A 21,720-nucleotide genomic window follows, 5' to 3' on the forward strand; every position below is an offset into this window, starting at 1 on the left:
ATAACTGAATGGGTTGTACTTGTCATCATTATGTATTAATTAATTGTCTTCTCTCTAAATATGACAAAATTACATCTCAATTACAGAAAAATACACAGAGAAAATATGAACAACTGACAAATAACAATAAATGTTTAACACTCATTAGCCTCAAAAATGTTTTTTTTTTTCTCTTTCTTTGTTATTTAGCATGACTTAAAACACAAACTTTTCAATATATATATTTTTTCTTTTATTTTGATAAAATGTGAGACATCTTCAAATATTCCAAACATTTCATATACAAATAATGGCAAAAATAAATACATGTATTCTTAACTTAAATAAATAAATAACGATATTTAGTTGTACCATACATAAAATAAAATGAAATCTCATTTATGGGTGCTTTTGGATAAGTAAGAAAAACAAAAACAAGAACATAATATCACATGAAATGAGTAATAAAAGCAGTAGGTTCTCACAGAGATCAGGAGATCAATCCAATGACCATGATCTCATTTAACAACTTATGAGACATGATCATGTGCTCAATAAATAACCTTTGTATAGGATTATATAATACTGAAAAATATTTCACATACTGAGTTAAATTATATGTTGCTTTCTGAGGCAGATTGTGAAAAATACAGTAGTTTAAGGGTAAATTGGTAAATAAATAAATGAATAAATAATAAATAAGATGTTACGTGAAATACAAAATAAATAATAAATAATAAATAATAATAAATGCACAAAATACTGAGAAAACTCATGGTGCAACATGAAATTTTCCAGAGACAAATAAGTTGCCTTGAAAGCAAAGATGCTGAATGATGCAACAAAAACACACAGCCAATTAGGGGCCATTTACACGACACCTTTTTCAACTAAAAACGGAAAACTTTTTTTGCGTTTTGGCTGTTCTTTGTGTAAACTTAATTTGTGATAACGTTGATGTCATACATTTTTGAATTACATGTTCAATCAATAGGCGTGTAATGTTTATTTACAAAGTAGCATTGCCAACTACTGGCCTGGGCAGTATTCACCGTTGTCATCACTAAGAGTTCACGTTAAAACTGAAGTACATTTTGTGCATTAGAGCTGCACAGTGATAGTATTCTCTGAGATGGACTTATCGGAGGTCATACTGAGGATACTGCGGAGGACGTCACTACTGAAGTCCTGAAGCTGTTGCAGAATGAGGTGGGCTGCCACCTTAGTCTTGTATTCACCTGTCAGATGTTTGGTCAGATCATGATGGTTGTCTGATGCCGGCTTTGACTTGTCAAATCCCGCCTGTGTCTGCAACTGTGAAAATACATAAATACATGAAGCATTCAAACATGCAATATATTATTAGACAGTTCCATTAAACTGCATTTGGAAATAAAACCACTTTGATCATATGTAAGGCTTTTATAGTTTTTTTTTCTTATTACAATAGGCTTCATTGGTAGGTATATGTTTGATTAGTAATTTTTTTTAAACATAATATTATCTTATTACGACTTTTCATAAGATCAGGTTGACTTTCCCTATTTAAATTACTTTAGATTAAACACATTATTTGAATGCTATCCTAAGAGGGACACTGCAATATGATTCCAGACATGATTTAAATTTAGCAGTGCTTGAAAGTAAGTTTCTAAATCAAGCCATGACTAACACTCATGCAATTCAGGAACTGAGACTGCAAAATAGTAGTACAAAACAATCATATAAATTTCCTCTTGGTTTAACAGAAGAACAGTCACCAAGTCTAACTCCATACCTTGTCGATTAGATGCAGAAGGTCTTGAATTTCAGCCAGAAGTTCTTTCACCTCGTCTGTCTGGTTCAGCATGGTTGATGTGCTGATATCTTTCAAGAGATTCAGATGTAGTTGCAGCCCCTTCACTATGTGAGCAAAGCAGGTTTCCTGTGACAATAACGGAGAGATCTGACAGTTTATTTGCTGAACTTTCAATCCTGTTATATTTGTCTTTTAAATTGTGTTCCTCTGAAAATCTGCCATCATGAAGTTCACAAAAGAAGCCTAATAATTATTAGCTGAATTGGCTTAAAAAAAATTAAAACAGGAAATTTTGAAGCAGAAAGACTGAAATCGTATTTTCTTGTAAAATGTACTTCAATAATCTTTGTTTAATTTACAATTTTTTTTATTTGCTTAGAAAAGGAATAGCACAATCGGATGCTCCAGAAACTGAATACCTTATTCAGAAAGGCACATGTAAATGCTTCAAAACAAAATAACGAATTCTACCAAATAATTGGAAAAGAATTCGGCAGACACAGTCACTCCTTGTGTTTGCCGTTTAACAGCTGAGCCAAGGGATAGAACGATACTACACATAAATCACTAAAATCACTATGCACTAATGTGTGTGTGTGTGTGTGTGTGTAACTCTATAAATGAAATGATCACAGTCAGATCGCAAATTAAATAGCCTCGTTGCCATCTCGGTGCGTCTCTCAGAAATCAAGAGTAGGCCTAATATCATTCATGTCTGAGGCACAAATGGTGCAGTACTTTACAGTACTACACAGTTTTAGGGATTTGTATATATTCTTAGCCTTAGCTAAGTATGATGAAGAGCAACAGACATGCTTGACTTGGCAAATGGCATTCATTCATGTAAAAAAAAAAATGGAATGAAACTCACCAGACTGAAGTTACTAGAGATGTTCTGGAGAACTGGGGCAGAGGGTATCATTTCTGACTTTAAGAACTGCAGCTGCAGCCTAGTTGAGTTGTTCCCCAAAGTCAGACTCTGAGAGAAAAGATAAGCATTTGACGTGTTTAAACACGACAGGACAAAATTTCTTGTACACCATGGATTCAAGCTCTAAAACCTCACAGACATGCCAGAGCAAAGTAAATTTGCATACGGAGGCCCCCAAATGTATTTGGACATGTTATGGTTGTCAGACAATGTCGAACACAGTCCACGGTTAATGCGAACTACACGGATGGTTACTCTAGGAAACTCTGCTGTGAAACTCCTCTAAAATTCATTACAAAGTGAGGTTATTCCGAGAAAGGGTTTAGAAGCTGGTGAGATGCCAGTCGGATTTAAATGTGACCAAAGTGTCCAAACGCGTCCAAATATTGTATGCTTGTAGAGTTATATATATATACTCTACAAGCATACAATATTTGGCGAAAATGTTTGCCATAACTTCATATCCATAGCTATCAGTATACTGATAGCTATGGATATGAAGTTATGGCAAACATTTTTGTATTAACATTTGCAGTTCAGTTCAGTTCTTAATCCAGGGCACAGTGGTGATATGTTCAAAGATCAACTCTTCAATTGCCAGCCCAGATCTTTGGCCACTAGACTATCCTAACCACAAGCCAATCCACACAGGTTAAACAGCAAGCATGTTACCAAATATTCAAGTTCAGAGGGTCCAAATGAAAACGTTTAAGAATCAATCAGTGAAAACCCCATATTGATTGACTACTCTTCTTAGTATGGAGGACGTTGTGCAGCCCTGAAACAGATGTGCTTACCTTGCTGTTTATCCAGGCTGTGTGCACTGTAGGAATATCTTTAAGAATTTCGCTGATTAAACTGTGTGCCTGTTCAATAGTTTCCTTGTCCATAATGTCCAATTTCTGAGGGACAGGGGCAGATCTCACGATTCCCACGATTCCCACTAACATGAATAACAGAGCTACAGGAGGAGAGAGAGAGAGAGAGAGAGACGCAATTAGAAGTGCGTAACTGTGACGCAGACTCAAACACTCACATGTGCTTCAGTCATGGCTCGACATCATGATTTCACATAAATGCACCTGATTCTAATTGACTGGTACTGTAGTTACCAAACTCATTTCCAAACACTTATTCATTTATATTTTTTAATACATCAATCGTATAAACCTATATTAAAGTGGTATAAATAGTATAGCATTATGCAAATATTATAGAAAACAGTATATTAAACCAAATTCTTTAGAATCATTATTTCATATAATTAAAAAATAAAAAGGCTTACCCTGGAAGTTCATTATAACAACAGCAATGAAAAAGAAAATGTACAAAGTCACCAGACTCCAGCAGTAACAAAGCCCCATCATGTTCAGAATTTATATATCCTGCAGGGGAAATTCCTCTTTTTTTTCACACTGACGTAGACAGACCAATTATGGGTCAAAGCATACTTAAGGTTATTGATGACTATGCATAAAAATCATACCAAACAAAGGTTCCAAGTTATTTCTTACTAACTAAATGAACAATGTAATTTTTAAATGTTATTAATGATAGTTATGATAGAGTGTATTATGTAGCTAAATGCTAGACAGTTTTATTTTACTACAGCCACTTTTTATTACATTCACAAAAATAAAACATCATGACCAGAGAATAATACCAAATCTGAGATTATTAAAGCATAATTTGGATATAGTAAATGAAACTTATTTGTAAGATTATTAAGATAGTTTGCTCAGAGTTGTTGTTTTTTTTTTACCACAAGTCTGTATGTAAAATATTATTTAATATTTTTTCTTTGGATGGATGGATGGATGGATGGATGGATGGATGGATGGATGGATGGATGGATGGATGGATGGATGGATGGATGGATGGATGGATGGATAGATAGATAGATAGATAGATAGATAGATAGATAGATAGATAGATAGATAGATAGATAGATAGATAGATAGATAGATAGATAGATAGATAGATAGATAGATAGATAGATAGATAGATAGATAGATAGATAGATAGATAGATAGATAGATAGATAGATTTGAAGAGATGAGTCAAAAATCACTAATTTCTCACTCTGTCATGATGACACTGAGCACATGGTAGAAATGTATGGTGTTGTGTAATCTCACAGGCAGAGTTTCCATCAAAGGAAGCAGGGGGGAAGATATAGTGTCAACATAAAGAGGGGAAAGGGGAAGAGAGGTTTCTCAGGAAAGCAGTATAATGTGTAAGACATAAGCAAAATAGATGTGACTTCACCATCGCATCATGTACATCAACAGTATGAAATGTCCAATTTTACCAGAAAAACAGATTTGTCTGTTTTCATTGTTAGAGTTGGAGAGAAAACAGAAACAGACAGACAGCTTTACAGACAGAGAAAGGGGAAGTTGCTAAATTCTGTGTGTTCGCACGAAACCCTCCATTAGCATGAACTCGTTCAGAGTAGACAGACAGAACACATACTCACTCTTGATTAAAAGTGCTACAATCACAAATTATTATGGCATGGCATTCAGATAATGAAATCTTGCAATATATTGATTTTTAAACAAGGTTGCTGCTGGAAGAGGTGTTAGTGAGGCCAGCAGGAGGTGCTCAATATGTGGTCTCTGTGGCTCCTAATGCCACCACAGACTGTATAGTGACAGGGACACTATTCTGTAACAAGCACCGTCCTTTGAATGAGATGTTATACAGAGGTTAAACCTCTCTGTGGTCATGGAACTTCCTTTAAAGTTGCTCTAAGCGATGTTGGGTGACATAATTTATTGTTGACGTTTGAAGTATTGTCAAGGAAAAAGGCGAGGCTAGCTCGACCCTCCCTCCTCCTCATCCTGTCCCCTCCCTTCCGTGCGTTCATTCTCATTTTCCCTCTTCTTTGCTATTTGTTCATCAGAACGTTGTCTCTTTGGTTGTGTCACGTGTGTCGGCCATATCAAAATTCAAGAGAATATAATTATAACGTAAGTCGTTGTCGTTGTCTAGGACATCTCTCCTCTAGCTAGGGTTGAGTATTGGTTGGGTTTTATCCGATACCAGTACCTACTCTGTATTTTTCAAACGGCTCCGGTGCTTAAACGGTTCTTGAAACGATACTTAAGAAAACTAAACCGCACACACTTTATCAAAAAAATAATACCTCTCTGTGTGTGTGTGTGTGTGTGTGTGTGTGTGTGTGTGTGTGTGTATGTGTGTGTGTGTGTGTGTGTGTGTGATTTTCTGAAAAAGATTTTCTGATTTCTGATTAAATGAGAAATTGTGCAATTTAAAAGGCTACTGATGTAGCCGAAAACACTTGAGTTAAGATCAAAATTTTGTCTTCTCATATTATGACTTTTACAAAACAGAGAAATATCTGACACTGAGCAGAAATATTTAACGCACAGTATAGCCTCATATAAGTATACTTGATATTGATATACTTAATACTTGATATGCAAGATTTGCAGTTGGCATTAAAATACTAGACTTACCCGAAGAGGAACACTGGCAGCTGAACTTGAACTTTAGTCAAGTGTGTCAGAGGTTTAGGGTTCTAATCCGCATTCGTAGTTTTTTTTTTTTTTTTTTTTTTTTACCGATTATGCTCATCAGTGGTTGTATATCAAGCAGGGACACTTTGTGTCCATTATATTTTGTGATTTCACCAGAACGAATATATGAGGCGCCGTCTAGGGCTTGAATTCATTCACGCACATATGAAACCCTTGCATATATACTAACTAGTCACACATACATGTATACTGCTGAATGCTCAAACTAATACGAAATGCACAACGCTCACGCACACGCAAACTCCACACACACGAGACGCGCGGAACTCTCCGGGCACATACTCATCTGAGACGAGCACACACACACACAAACTTTCCGCGCACATACTCATCTGAGACGCGAGCACGCACACACAAACTCTCCGCGCACATAATCATATAGACGGCGCCTCATAAATAGATCGATCTCCGCAAAGTATTGAAGCGTGCGTCCGAGTGAAGACAGTGCGGTGTGCGCGAGCCACAAGAGAAAACGACACTCGGTTACTAACTTAACCTCGGTTCTCTCTAGAGAGGGAACGAGTATTGCGTAAGTTTAGCTTACGCTACGGGAAAACTCCTTTTCTCGAGAATACTGAAGCAAAAAATTATCCTTAATTTTTAGAATGTAAAACGCATTTGCTGCAGCAGGCAGACATATGCGAGACAGCTCGCGCGCCCATTGGCTGCTCTGCGGCAACTGCTGCAACCTATCAGTGCGTCTTGGCATGACTCCAGCGCCAATGGGACAGCCCACCAAAATGGGGTTTGGCTAACCTATAAAACCCCCTCGCACAGGTTGCACAAGTGATTTCAGTCGACTAGAAGCAAAACCAAGTGCAGCACAATGACGGCAGGCTACGCAACAACACGTTCTCTTACGAGAGTACTCTCGTGTTGCGTAAGTTTAGCTTACGCTACGGGAACCCTATGTAAAGCGCCGTGCGTGCTAAATTTCAAACACTTATGTCCCAAGGGCAGTAGCCCGGGGCTCATGCAAAAAGTGAAGTGATCACAACGGCATAATAGGGCGGGACGACTCGGTGTTATGAGATAGGTGCATATCTATACAGTTAAGGCAGTATGACCACTTTAAACTGCATAGGCCACAGGACCTGCAGCATATCAACAGTCTAATCAAAATGAGTTGGGTAGACACTGTTAATATAGCATCATCAGACTGAGAGCAGTCTGGCCTGTAAGGCGGGTACTTCCAGGTTATAAAACCTTACAAATGTAGACAGCGAGGCCCAGCCTGCTGCCATACAAATGTCATGGATTGAAACCCCACTTGACCATGCCCACGATGAGGCCATACCTCTAGTCGAGTGGGCCCTCACCCCCAAGGGGCAGTTCAGACCCTTGGATGCATAAGCTGACGCGATAGCGTCCACTATCCATCTGGACAAGGTCTGTTTCGAGATGGCTAGCCCTTTGATGCGGCCACCGAAAGAAACGAAAAGCTGCTCCGTTTGCCTAAAAGTGGCAGAGCGCTCTACATAAATCCTTAATGCCCTCACCAGGCAGAGAAGGTTTACCCCTGCCTCACTATCAGAAATAGGGAGGGCCGAGAGGGAGATAACTTGCGCTCTGAAGGGAGTCGCAAGCACTTTTGGGACGTAACCGTGTCTTGGTTTGAGGATGACTTTAGAGTCATTAGGCCCAAATTCCAAGCACGTAGCGCGTGCAGGTCACCCACCCATTTTACTGAAGCTAGTGCCCGCAGAAAAGCGGTTTTAAATGACAGGTATTTTAGCTCCACCGCGTGCAGTGGTTCAAACGGTTCGCCTTTCATGGCCTCGAGGACCGTGGAAAGGTCCCAAACCGGAACCGAGGGTGGCCGAGGAGGATTCAGCCTCCTAGCACCCCTGAGGAAACGAATTATGAGGTCGTTCTTTCCTAGCGACTGGCCATTTGCAGGATTTGTGAACGCTGCTATGGCTGCCACATACACTTTGAGTGTGGAAGGGGTTCTCCCGCTGTCCAACAGCTCTTGTAGGAAAGAAAGAACCACCGTTACCTCACCTTTTAGCGGGTTTAAATCATGAGCTGAGCACCAATCAGCGAACACTGACCATTTAGACGTGTAAAGCCGTCTAGTAGACGGAGCTCTAGCCTGTGTGATCGTGTTCAGCACTCCCTCCGGGAGGTGCAATGGTGATAGTTGATTGCCCATACATGTAGAGCCCACAGCTCAGGGTATAGGTGCCAGATCGCGCCCTGAGCCTGCGACAGCAGGTCTTTTCTCAGTGGAATCGGCCATGGAGCCGCACTCTATAGTTCCATCAGTTCTGGGAACCAGACTTGATTCTCCCATAGCGGAGATATGAGGAGTATCGAGCAATTGCTCTCCCTGACTCGATTACCTGTGGTAACAAGGCGACCGGGGGAAACGCATAGAGAGGGCGTCTGGGCCAGTTTAGGGCCAGCGCGTCCCTTTTTTTTGAGAAGAACATTGGGCAGTGAGCGTTGGTTTGTGACGCGAACAGGTCTACCTCTGCTCTGCCGAAAATGTCCCAGATATTTCGCACCGAAACGGGGTGCAGGGACCACTCTCCTGGGGAGAGTTTTGCCCTGGATAACACATTTGGGCCCACGTTCAGGACGCCCGGCACATGCGCCGCTCTCAGCGAGCGCAGATTGTGCTGGCTCCATATGAGGAGGCATTTTGCTATTGCAAGCAGGCTCCGGGACCTGAGACCGCCCTGGCGATTTATGTAGGACACCACCGATGTGTTGTCTGTCCTGACTAGAACGTGGTGGTTCCTTAGCGCAGGGAGGAAGAACTGAAGGGCATTCTCGACCGCTTTCATCTCTAGACAGTTTATGTGGAGACGCTTCTCCGCGTCTGACCACAGGCCCATAGAAGGTCTCCCTTCGTATAGGGCGCCCCAACCCGCGTTGGAAGCATCTGTCGAGACCACTTTTATTCGTGAGGCGATGCCCAGGTTCACGCCTGACTGGTACCAGCCGGCTCTCATCCACGGTTTCAGAGCGGAAACGCATGTCTGATTCACCGTGAGACGGAGCAGACCTGAGGTCCATGCTCGCGCTGGTACTCGCCGTCTCAACCATAGTTTGAAAAGGGCGCATATTCAGCAAACCCAGCTGCAGTACCGTCGAGGCTGAGGCCATGAGACCCATCATCCTCTGGAACACTCTGAGGGGGAGATTTTTCCCCACAGCGAATGTCGCTGCCAGGCGCTGTATCACTGCCGCGCGTTCTTGTGTCAGGCGGAGTCCAGTTCTATCCCCAGAAAGGAAATTTTCTGGCTGGGGAGTAGAATGCTTTTGGTCCAGTTGACTCTGAGATGGGTTGACTGTTCGAGATGGGTCAGCAGTAGTGTTTTGTGTAACACCAATTCCTCTTTTGACTGTGCTATAATTAGCCAGTCGTCCAGATAGTTCAGGACTCTCACGCCCCTTCGTCTGAGGGGCGCGAGCGCCGTGTCCATGCACTTCGTAAATGTACGAGGTGCTAAAGACAGGCCGAAGGGAAGGACAGTGTACTGATAAGCCTGGCCCTCGAAGGCGAATCTCAAGAACGGCCTGTGACGGGCTGCTATTTGGATCTGAAAATAAGCGTCCTTCAGATCCACTGATATAAACCAGTCCCCGGGTCGAATTCGAGTGAGAATTTGTCTGGTTGTAATCATTTTGAACGAACGCTTCATCAGCGCTTTGTTCAAGTGTCTGAGATCTAGTATAGGACGGAGCCCGCCATCCCTCTTTGGTACTAAGAAGTAACGGCTGTAAAACCCCGACTCGCTTTCTGCTGAGGGGACGGTTTCCACAGCCCCTTTTCTCAGTAAATTCGCTATCTCGGTGCGAAGTAGGTGTGCTACTTCCTGATTCACGGAGGTTTCGACCCGGGCTGTGAAGCGCGATGGTCTGCGAGCAAACTGTAGCGAGTAGCCCTGCTTCACTATTTTTAGCACCCATTTCGAAGCTCCTGGGATGCTTTCCCACGCTCTTGCGTGAATGGCCTGGGGTAGAATGAGATCTGGGTTCTGGTCGCTCAGATTTGGGGACCCGGAGACCCAGCCACGATGATGTACTTTAATGTACAGCATGAAGATGCTTTAATACAGACACAGCTCTGTGCGCCGCGAGCTGTTCACAAAGTGTGTGCGCTGAGCGGCAGACACATGACCTGCACTCACCACACTGCCCGTGCGCTCTGGGCTCATATACTGAGGCGCTATGTGTGTGCGTAGTGCAGATACAGTCATAATCACAAGCGGGGGTGGGCGCTGTACAGCGGGCACATATCCTACACTTAGAATATGAACGGCATGAGCCGGTTTGACTGATATGAACCCTGTGGTGGTGTGGGACACTGCATGGGTAGTGCTTGTGTGTAAGAGTGAACACTGGGAAGTGGGCACTATTCCTACACTTAGCGGTCGAGCGGCATGAGCCAGCTTTATTGTTTTCGACCTTGGATGAGTGTGACTCACAGTGAGGGTAGTGTTTTTGTGCAGGGGTGGGCACTGGGCAGTGGGCACCTGTCCTACATTTAAAACACCTTCGGCCTGAGCCGGAATATGACCCGGTATAATGCTCTTTTTGAGAAATATGTGGGTCGCCGTGAAAACGGCGTTTGTGTGCAGGCGAGCGAGTTGAGAAACTGGCTCGTTGGCTGCTAAATACACCCTTCGAGTCGCCTCTGCTGAGGGAACTGAGAGAGCGGTTCGTGCATACTTCGATGGCGGTCCGGCCGCAGCGGGACTTGACCATCGGCACTTTCCTAGGGTGGCTAGGAAGACTTGGGAGGCACAAAGCTCGGCGCTTGTGCCTGAACAGACCAGTTGGTGATACGGGAGCGTCGAGGAAGGTGGCACGGTCAGACTCCAGACATGTCGGACAGCGTTAGCCATAGGTGACGCTCAGTGACGGTGAGAGCGGCCATGTTGCGGCCGATAGCCTGAGCAGCGGTCTTGGTAGCTCTGAGAGCTAAATCCGTCGCGCTTCTCAGATCCGTCACGCTCTCTGCAGATGGGCCAGCCTTGTCCAGCGACCGGAGAAGGTTGGCCTGATAAATCAGCAAAACGGCCATGGTATGCAGAGCGGAGGCAGCTTGACCGGCGGCAGCATAGGCGCGACCGATCAGCGTCGAAGTCGTCCGGCAGGCTTTAGTAGGCAGACTCAGCTTGGACTCGCCCGACGAGATGGAGCGGGATGTCGCGGAGGAGGACAGCTGTTCAATTCTCGCGTCTGAGAGTGAGGCCTGGTCAGGTTCTATCCCGGACCCCGCCCTGTCGACGCAGGAATCCAGCGTGAGGGCTTCCGTCGATTCTGAGCTTCTCCGCCTCCTCACCAAGGCTGTAGAGGACCTCGGCCTCGATTGGTCTATGCCCAAGGAGCCCGCGCCTAACAGGTTGGATGGCTGTTTTCTGCCTGGACGCCGCTCTGCACCTGTTTCGAGGCCCGCTCCCTTCCTCCCCGAGCTGCACGATGAGCTCTCCAAGTCATGGGGAGCCCCGTACTCGGCCAGGCTAAGGTCCTCTGTCTCTTCGACGCTCTCTGCGGTTGACGGCGCGAAAGAGGACGAAATCACTTGTGCAACCTGTGCGAGGGGGTTTTATAGGTTAGCCACACCCCATTTTGGCGGGCTATGACGACAGCGCAGGAAGGCTTCCCATTGGCGCTGGAGTCATGCCAAGACGCACTGATAGGTTGCAGCAGTTGCCGCAGAGCAGCCAATGGGCGCGCGAGCTGTCTCGCCTATGTCTGCCTGCTGCAGCAAATGCGTTTTACATTCTAAAAATTAAGGATCATTTTTTGCTTCAGTATTCTTGAGAAAAGGAGTTTTCCCGTAGCGTAAGCTAAAACTGTGCATAGGATCCTTACTAAAAGTGTATGTGCGCCCGAAAGCCAAAAATGGCGTACGCAAAAAAATATTCAGACTTATAAAACCGTGTGTACGCCAGAACCTGCGCAAAATTCCCTTTATAAATCCCAGTCAGCGGAAGATTGTGCGCTCATGCATCACCTCCCCGAAATAACCATATACAATGCCTTGTTTTCTATGCATATCATTTGCATATGCATATTCATCCACGTGACGCATGTTTAAAGGTACAAGACATTTGGAAAACATCAGATACGGAAGTGCCAAATTACATTGATAAAATCATTTAGTAGCCTATCCTTGCCTTTTTTGAATAAATAAATCAAATAGTAGGCTATAAAATAGGCTACATTTCAGAAAAAGATTTTCTCAATCTTTTCCACTGACCAAATAGTATTTTTAATTGATTTATATTTTAATGGAAACAGATAGGAACTTATGCATTATTTGCACGAAAATATTTTCTTAGACAATCTTCTATTATCATGTTAAGCAATTCTCTCTGTAGTGAAAACATTAAAACACAACACGCCACAGGAAAAGTGTTCAAATGCATTACATCCACTACAAATATTTATATTTATTGAATATATAAAATGTTGTAACTTCTCTAATGATTTCATGTAATTTAAGTGTTCATTAATGAGAATGTCATATTTAATCTAAATGTTTATATCAGAAGTAAAATATGGTTTAAATCATTCTTTTATTTATTTAAACTGTTATTGTGAAGATACACTGTATTTATGATTAGGACTCATAATGAAGATTTACGGTACTACATCTGCCATTAGATATGCTGTCAGTTTCACTAAACGGCCCAACGCGCTCGCTGGTGCGGACATTTAAAAAAGGATGGATATTTGCTTCAAGTGATAGGCTTGGTGAGTGAAATTATATTTGCATTATCTTTCTATATATATATAATTTTCTTTCAATTTTCTGTCTAAAAGTGACCAAAAAGACATTTAACTCTAGCTCACCATCGGTGTCGCCAAAAAAACAACAACCTGTAAGTCAGATCCGCAGGGTTCTGAGTTCTTTGCTGCACAAAGTGTGGTTAGTTTGGAATTACATATTTGTCATGAAAGTGTTTTGTGACCATGCAGTAACAGTAAACTTTGTACTTACCTGTAGAGGGCAATGTTGTTCATAGAACCACAGAGACAGAATGGAGCAAAACAAAGTGAGAGACAGATAGTAAATATGAAATACGCTAAAGTATAATGTAAATGCTATGGTATATGAATATGGTTATATGAAGAAATATCAAGAATGGTTATATCATTTGATACCATGCATGATACTGCACTAGATTTTTGTGAGGGTCCACATATCAAGCCTCATGAAACACATGCAGATTCAATTCAGTGATTCAAAAAAATAATGCGATTTTTTTTTACACAAAACTGTGTCAATTATTAGGCAGAAAATACTCCTGAGCATACACACAGTTTTTACAGTCTATGGTACACACAGACACACTCTTCGACTCTCCTCCTCCCAAAGTGCAAGGTGAGCTAGTTTGAAATGTAAATGAACCTGAGGCAACAGGTGTGTGTTTGGTAGAAGACTGTAACATTACCTGTTAACCCCCCCCCCCCCCCCCCCACACACACACACACACACACACACACACACACACCTGCAGGACCTCTTAATTTACTGTTCTAATGAGCGGTCTGGGACAAATGTCTTTTGGCTACAACTACATACTGTACAAGTTTTGAATTGCAATGATGAATTGTGTGTAAATATATACTGTCTCCATATGTTGTCTGATTCTCCTTGCATTTTTGTCACATGTCTGAGTGAGAGTGAGAAACACTTACCACCTCAAAAGTAATGATCCTTTATGGAGAAATTGATGCCTTCCTTAAAGAATATTTCTCCCCAAAATGAATATATTATATAAAAAATAAATAAAAATAAATCCTAATTATTACGATTTATGTACCAAGTCTTCGGAAGCCAGACAATAGCGTTGCACTGCAGCACTTTAATTTCATCCACTTGCACAATTGCTGCCTCATTTGATTCATAACACCAACAACCATTGCTTCTTGCTGATCTGACAACACTGATCTGATCAATTCACATGAGAAAAACATTTACCATTATCCCATAATTCAAAGAATAAGACTTTATATTTGCCAGAGCAACCTTCAAATTGATAAGGTTATGAAATTCTGTTTTCATACATTCACAATTCATCAACGTATTTGAATGTCTGCTTATTGTTTACTCACCGAAGTCGCTGTAACCAAGATTTACGGAATTGAAATCTTGATTGCTCACACCTGCTCATCATTTTTCATAGTTGTTTATTTATAGTCTCATTCACTCTCTGTGCAGTTTTTGTCAAGTCTTGAATGTAATTGCCACTGCAATTTTCTATAATCATAGTCCTGTCTGTCATGGTTCATCTGACTCCTGTTTTCTTGTATCCAGTTATCTTCTACAGTACATGTGCTTTTAAATTGTGTGATCTGCATTTGTTTACCCTTCATCATGTCTGACTGCTTATTTTGACTCTTTGGAAATTGTCTTGGAATTCAGTACTTAGAATTGTTAGCTATCAGCGTTGCTCATTAAAATCTCTGCACTTGGATTTGAACCCAGCATCTCTGTTAGATCTGCTAGAAAAATACACAGAAGACCGGTTGAGGGCCACCACACAATTTCTTAGCGATTTTTTTTTTTAAATGCTCAAGGATATCAATTATATAAATGGGGTTCAATATTTTTCATAAGGCACAAGGAATTAAAAGAATGGTATATGTAACTCATTCCGTTTGTCATCTGTGGACATGAATGATGCATCATATTAAAACGTTAGAATATCAGAATAAACACTTACAGGTGTGCACTTTTTCAAAATATCTACATTTACAACCCCACACTATGACAATTCCAACCAGAGGGTCTCCAAAACTTGTTCATGTGGTGCGTATCATGGAGATGATAGCAAATGTGTTAGAGCTAAAAATTGTAAATTAGAACCACTGTTCTGCCGTGTAAAAAAAATTGTAAGCATGTGTCATATTCTCTGTTTGTAAGGTTTACAGTACCATCAGAAATTAAGAGTGCCTTAAATCTAATATTCATTACCTTTACATGTTAGAGGTTAATATCTTTACAGTAACTAAAATGACTAAAACTAAAGTAATGAGTAACTAAATATAATTTTTTTTACAATACAAAAACTAACAAATTAAATTTAAAATCGAGAATAATATAAAAATAAAACTAATTTTAAAATCAAGGAGAGGTTGATAGAGAGGTTTATCGGCAGACATTCAGATGTTCTAAATTATTTCTTATTGAAAACCGCGTTTCACTTCACAATACCCCATGTTACAGAAATTCAGTGGGTTGCAGACAGCAGTTCATGTTGACCTTAAGATTTCCTCCTATTATTTTCTGTATTTAACCGCTAACAGCTAACAGCTCTGATTGAAGAACAAATGTTTAGGTCTCTCATTCTTCTGCCAGTATGTTATATGGGCCTTAAGCTATTTCAGGCTCTGTAACTAGGCTAGGTCATGTTTTCTTCTCCCGTATTCGAATTTCCGGTCCCCATGGGAATGCCTTTTCATAACATCCAAAGCTGCCATAGGATTCCTCAAGGTAACCCTGGGCAACAGTCCAGGGCAGGGAAATCTACTTAACAGCAACCCAGGAAGGAAACCACGTCTAGAAGGAGGGTCGTCACCTCTGAGGCCTCTGGCCTTCACACTTGATTGGCACGTTAGAATATTGCATGCATTATAAATGGCTTAAATTGCACCCTTAAAATGGTGTTTGGGGAGTAAATTAGTGTCTGTCAAGGCTCTTCTGGGACCTGCAAATTTAAGCAGATGCCAAGTGTATCATACCCATCTTCTCTCCAGTAACCAAATGTAAAAGAGTTGGCATGTTCTGAAGTGGAGCTTAAAGAATGTGACCAATTTTAGAACCATCTCTCAGATGCCGTTTAACTTTAAAGGGTCATGCAGATGGGGCATAGCATAATTTGACAGCATTTTATATATTTCATATTTTCATGTACATGTTTTTTTTTTTTTTTACATTTGGCAGACATTTCTATCCAAAGCATCTCTCACTGCAGTCAAAAAGCATTCATCATCATACATATTCCCTCGGAATTTAACCCATAACCTTGTTGTTGCTAATGCGTTAAGCTATAAGAACAGCCTCTAACTAAAACATGCCAATGGCCAGCTTCACTCACTTGCATTCACTCACATATATAAAATCCTGTGAAAAGTTTGTGAAAGTTTAATTGGCACTCCTGAGATAATTTGCACTTCTCGTTTAAAATACACTGACTGTGTTCACATAGGATGCACAGTATAGATACTTTATAATGCAGCAATAGCTTGAATATTATGCTATATCAAACACTTTGTCCAATCTTTAAGATATATTTTGCAAGTGATTAAAGGTAAATAAAAAGTTAATAGCACAATGTTGATTACCACAATAATAATAATAATGAATAAATAAATACCGGTAAGTCAAAATTTAAATTTGAAAAATGAAGTTTAAGGAGATGCACCTTCAATGCCACAGAATGTCAAGACTAAAGTTGCATTAAAGCACTTACAATAATTCTGTTACCAGTGTAAATTAACTGATGTTTTAGGGTTTTAGTAGTTGTTAAGGCATGCAACAAAGTTATAAAATTGGATGTAAATTACACAGAAATGGTTAGTCAACCTTTTTTTACTTTAAAATTCTGTTTTTAGTACTACTATTAAAACAGTAAGTATTTTAGCATTTACGGAATGGCCCTATTAATTCTTTTATAAGTGTATCACTGTAATCCAAATTTTTGCTTTTTTTTTTTTTAAAGGAAAAAGTCAAAATACATTTTGTATAGAACTTTGAATTTTACTTGAAAATTTGCCAAATGTATTGCAATATTGTTAATTATGCTGTAGTGTAGACATTACGAGACAACCATCATACATAATCTGTTGATTTAATTTTTTATTTGTCATGTCATTTTTTACTGGGGCAACTTTTGTAGCTTCCTGCATTGATGCAGGCCATTATGTTTGTATGTGAATGTAAGCTTTTAAAGATAGCCTGGAATGTGTTTTGACACAACTCGTCAATCGACTGAGCTTCTAGGATTTGATTCAAACGATGCAGAATTTAAACAATTTACATAGTGAAAAATGTATCCTACATTTTTTTTTTTTGCATGTATAATTTATTATTATGATTGTTGTTATTTCTTTGTATTTCTTTTTGTTTATTTGGTAAAGCTGAAAGTGCACAGTCCATATTTAAAGTAAAAAATAAAGTAGTTTTACAAATGAAAATAAGGTTTACCTCTCAGAGTTTACCTTCATTTTCAGCATGACATTTCTTGTTATAGGATCAATGGATTGAATACACCCTGATATCACTGAGACCAAAAAACAATGCCATGTTGGCACTACAGATAACACTTTCAAGCAAACAGGAAAAATCAAATACCTTTTCTTATTCATTTTGCCACATAAGTCATCCTTTTCCGTTGCTTGCACTGAAACAAAAGATCCAACATATGCATGACCAGCAAATAATTAATTTCATTAACACTTTACAATAAGGTTGTATATAGTAAGCAGTTAACTAATGTTAACAAATGAAACCTTATTGTAAAGTGTTACCATTAGTGAGCTGCCTTGTTATCTACTGTCTACATAGCCAAATGCCAGCACAATTACAGCTTTCTTTACCTTAAAATTTCTTAGTAGGCAGCTCATTAGGTTTTGGACTTTTCTGAGTAATTTCATGACATACCCCTCACTGCCTTTTGTAAAGGATTAAGAAAATGCTATTTTCTTAATTTATGGGTATGACTTGTAAAGCTTTGAAGACATTAAATCATGCAGGCAGAACATTCAGGCTGATTTTATGGTTTATCTTGGCAGACTTTCTGAATTATTCTCGCTGGCACTCCACATAAGAAACTGAACAATCACAGTATTGGATGTGACATACCAAGGATCCACTCTAACAGTGCAAACACACTATGTGGTCGTCAACATTGTCTCATTATCTTTAAGCATAGAAGTTTTGAAACATTTTAAATCATTTTTTTAATAAAAAAATGCCTCAGGGTGTTTTCCCTTGAAATGACTTTAACAGTGATTTATCTTACAGTGACTGATCATGAAAATAACAAGCCAACCTGTTTATTTCTTTTAAGTCACAACGTCATTAACGCTGCAGGATCTGTGAAGAAAATAGCTCCTCTGTGCTTCCCTAAAAACCTAACCACTGAGTATCAAAGCAATCGACAGTGCTTTTTACTTTTGCACAGTTTGTATACTATGTTTACTGAGACACCTGAAAATTCATTGATGCATGCAAGAATGTGTTGCTTTGTAAAATTTTGATGTTGCCTGCAGGGACAACAACAGTACTTTTTGTAAATACCCAGTATGATGAGTGCTTTACGCTCCGTGCGTTGCCTGTCAAATGGAGATCTGATTTAAAAAAAGCCACTGAATGAAAAAAAAACAAAAAAACAAAAACAGACAACGCCTCCTTTAAAAGCGTGCAGAGTAGAAAAACCTCTTAGTCAAGATGAGCCTCAAGTTCGGCCATTTCTGAATCAATTATTCATCTGAATTAGATTAGATGGCCTCTGTGATTTCCCTTCTTCTGTCTCTAGCCATCTATGTCCATCTGCATGTCTGTGGATGGTTTCAGTCTCAGCATGATATGTTTCACATTTCCCTATTGTGGACATTGCACTCCACTGGCCAAGAAGCATCCTATGGCATAAGTTCTTTCTGGTTCTTTGGGAGGGTACAGATCAATCCTGAATGGTTACTTGTGGTGTGGTATATGATTCAAGGGGTCTTTGTTTTTCCAAGGGTTTAATCAATTTTAAACTTTAGAGACAGGTAGCCCATTGCCCAGTGTGCCCATTGCCTTTTGGTAGCCTGAGAAGCTTCCTCCACATGTCATGAGCACTTGGCCTTGTACTATACCACAGTGCTGATGGTGGAAGACTCCTCAGACTTGCCCTGCCTGCTGGGAAGAGACTTGAGATACTCCAGGTGGCGCCTGGCATCTTCCTGATTGTGTCTCACATAGTAGACCAGATAGGAGATGACCATGGTGAACCATCCAAACATGGTCACCAACATGGCCACATCCGTGGTCTTTTTGAGCACCACACACAGGTCCAGGTCTTTGGCCAGCAGGAAAGGCACACCTTGGGCTCCAGAGTCTAAGGGTTCAGATGTCTGACAGATAATGCCAGTCAAAGACACAGGCTCTAGGTCTAGGCGTGGAAGGGCTGTCTGCAGCCTGCAGTCACAGTGCCAGGGGTTTCCAGTGAGGTTAGATCTTGCTGTAACGCCTTCAAAGACATCTGGGTCCAACATTGTGAGCTGGTTGGATGAGAGATCCAGAAACTGCAGAGAGGCTGCCAAGCCTCTAAAGGCTCCAGGTTCAAGCAAAGCCAGTTCATTATGGGAAAGATCTAGTTCAGCTAGCAGTGGAAGATCATGAAAAGCATTGGCAGGGATGCTGGTCAAGAGGTTGTAGTCCAGGTAGAGGCGTCGTGTGTCATTGGGAATGTCCTGAGGGATCTCAGTAAGATGCAGGTTGCTGCAGCGCATGGTCTTGCCGCCAAATGAGCCCTCGCTGTCAGAACAGTAGCAACGTTTGGAGCAGGAAGTTGCAGCGTGGTGGAAACACAGTGTCATCAGCACCAAGCTGTGAAACAGCAACCACATGACCACAGAGTGCCGAAGCAGCCAGCCTGAGGGTAGCAGCATTGTGGGACGGCGAGCATAATCCCTTTGGAGTATCACCTGTGCTGAGAACATCCAGGAGGCTGTACCCAACATCAAAATCCCCAACAGCTTGCAAGCCTAGAAAATTGAAGAATACCATAACCAGTTAATAGAGAATATATATTTCTTTAATATTTCAGACTTCGGAATATGTAAAGATCAGAATGGGTTTTCTTGGAATGCCAGTGTGCTTCATGTGTCCGATGATTTTGAAGTATGAGAATGTCAAGACTCTGTTAACTGATTAAAACATCTGGTCGGAAATAATTCATCTAACTGAAACAAATGATTCCTAAACACTTTCAGAGCAAATGCATAAATATTGATATATATTTCAAACAATTTTGATATGGCCGACACACGACCAAAGAGTTGGCGTTCCGATGAACAAATAATAAAGAATAGGGAAAAGGAGAAGGAACGAGCAAAGTCCCGAATTTACATCGGAAAAGCGTTCAAAAAGTTGTCGAGAACTCCACCAGCAGAAGGGCTTCCAATCTGACATTCAGGTGGCTCTGTTTTTGCTGGACAGGTGGGTAAATCCAGTTTGTTTTTTCTAAATGGTTCATGACTGTTTCAGGAAGCACGGGATGGAGGGGGAGGGGACGGGATCAGGAGGAGGGAGGGTCAAGCTAGCCTCCATTTTGTTTGACAATACTTTGAACGTACTTTACTTTGAGCACCTTTAGTTTACTCATGGTAAATGGTTTGCTTATAGCTCAAAACAATGGGGTTTTTAGCTATTATTTTTTACCCACCGGCTTTATAATCTTTTTGCTACACACGCTAAGCAAGGCTCAAACAAACAATTGAGCCTATTTACACTTTGCTGTCTCCTTGGGTTCCATCTGCTCTTAGCCACATCTGTGAAATGGTGTTCACTTACATTTTTATTCTAATGTCCTGTGAGAAATTTTCTGTTGAACGTGCAATTGGTGTTTCAGTTCTCACATCTCTAGTTTATGATTGCTCCCTCACACATGGATTGCTAGGCTTCCCTTTGCTCACATATGAGTTTTCTTTTTTTAAGGACCAAGAACTGTTATATATTATATTTAATTAATTAGATAGAGAGGCCTAGCTAAATAAAAAAAAAATAGAGAGGCAGATAATTGCCATTCCCTGGCAATTGTGACAAGACAACTTATTTAGCTTGTCTCAGAGTCTGATGGAAATCATACAGTGCACGTTGTGGTAAAAACCATAATTTAGCCGTGAGAGTGGACTGCCATGGTTTCAGAATTGGTAAAAAAAAATTAATTCATCTGAAGTTCTCATGGGGTTCACTTGAGAAATATTTATGAAATTTATTTATGAATATAATAAACAGTACTAAAACAATGCATCTAGTACCTCTACAAAAATTGTCTAGTCTGGTCAGATTGGACTTGTTTGCTGGTTTAATATGGGTTTTGAGAACTTGTCAACTTGGCCAGACTGGGAGAACAGCTAGACCAGCCAGTTGCATAAAAATAGCCATTTTGTGTCTTAAGTACTAATATGACCAACTAGCAGTTAGTCAAGAGCCAATCAGATATACGTTTTTGGTATCAACTTAAACCAATCTACGTTTTTAGGTAACTGACTTGAAAATGTTATGAACAGTCTTAGAGCAAAAAATGTGATGAATAACTTGTAAGACTAGTCTTAGGAGTTTATGCAACCGGCTACAGAAACCAGCTTTGCCCTGCTTGATGCTGTTAGCTGTTTTACCCTCAACCTTTATCCATAACCCTGCCATCCAAAGACATGTTAGCAAGCACACTATCGGAAAACCAAAATGTGCAAAGTGACTGACAGAT

At 40.6% G+C, this 21,720-nt stretch overlaps 2 protein-coding genes across 2 annotated transcripts; both read right to left on the reverse strand.

Annotated features, from left to right (window-relative positions):
- Positions 1 to 239: 239 nt before the first annotated feature.
- Positions 240 to 3,663, reverse strand: csf3a (colony stimulating factor 3 (granulocyte) a). The gene is made up of 4 exons (XM_081392381.1): positions 3,506 to 3,663; positions 2,649 to 2,756; positions 1,757 to 1,903; positions 240 to 1,293 (listed from the first exon to the last, which is right to left on the reverse strand). The coding sequence occupies exons 1-4, from the start codon at positions 3,656 to 3,658 to the stop codon at positions 1,081 to 1,083; spliced, it is 621 nt and encodes a 206-aa protein (XP_081248507.1). The 5' UTR covers positions 3,659 to 3,663; the 3' UTR covers positions 240 to 1,080.
- A 15,436-nt stretch (positions 3,664 to 19,099) lies between these two features.
- On the reverse strand, positions 19,100 to 19,900 carry lrrc3ca (leucine rich repeat containing 3Ca; the record flags this gene model as incomplete). Its single annotated transcript, XM_081392927.1, has 1 exon — positions 19,100 to 19,900. One exon carries the CDS (start codon positions 19,898 to 19,900, stop codon positions 19,100 to 19,102), a length of 801 nt encoding a protein of 266 aa, XP_081249053.1.
- Positions 19,901 to 21,720: the final 1,820 nt, after the last annotated feature.

This window comes from Scardinius erythrophthalmus (assembly GCF_964197995.2).
Source record: "Scardinius erythrophthalmus genome assembly, chromosome: 18".
NCBI lineage: Eukaryota > Metazoa > Chordata > Actinopteri > Cypriniformes > Leuciscidae > Scardinius > Scardinius erythrophthalmus.

Excerpts from the sequence above, each read along its gene's own strand:
- csf3a (XM_081392381.1), bottom strand. The coding sequence starts at position 3,658 with ATGTTAGTGGGAATCGTGGGAATCGTGAGATCTGCCCCTGTCCCTCAG. Across the intron at positions 1,904-2,648 it reads TCTCTAGTAACTTCAGTCTG|GAAACCTGCTTTGCTCACAT; the intron begins GTGAGTTTCATT and ends TTATTGTCACAG. Across the intron at positions 1,294-1,756 it reads TTCTGCATCTAATCGACAAG|TTGCAGACACAGGCGGGATT; the intron begins GTATGGAGTTAG and ends GTATTTTCACAG.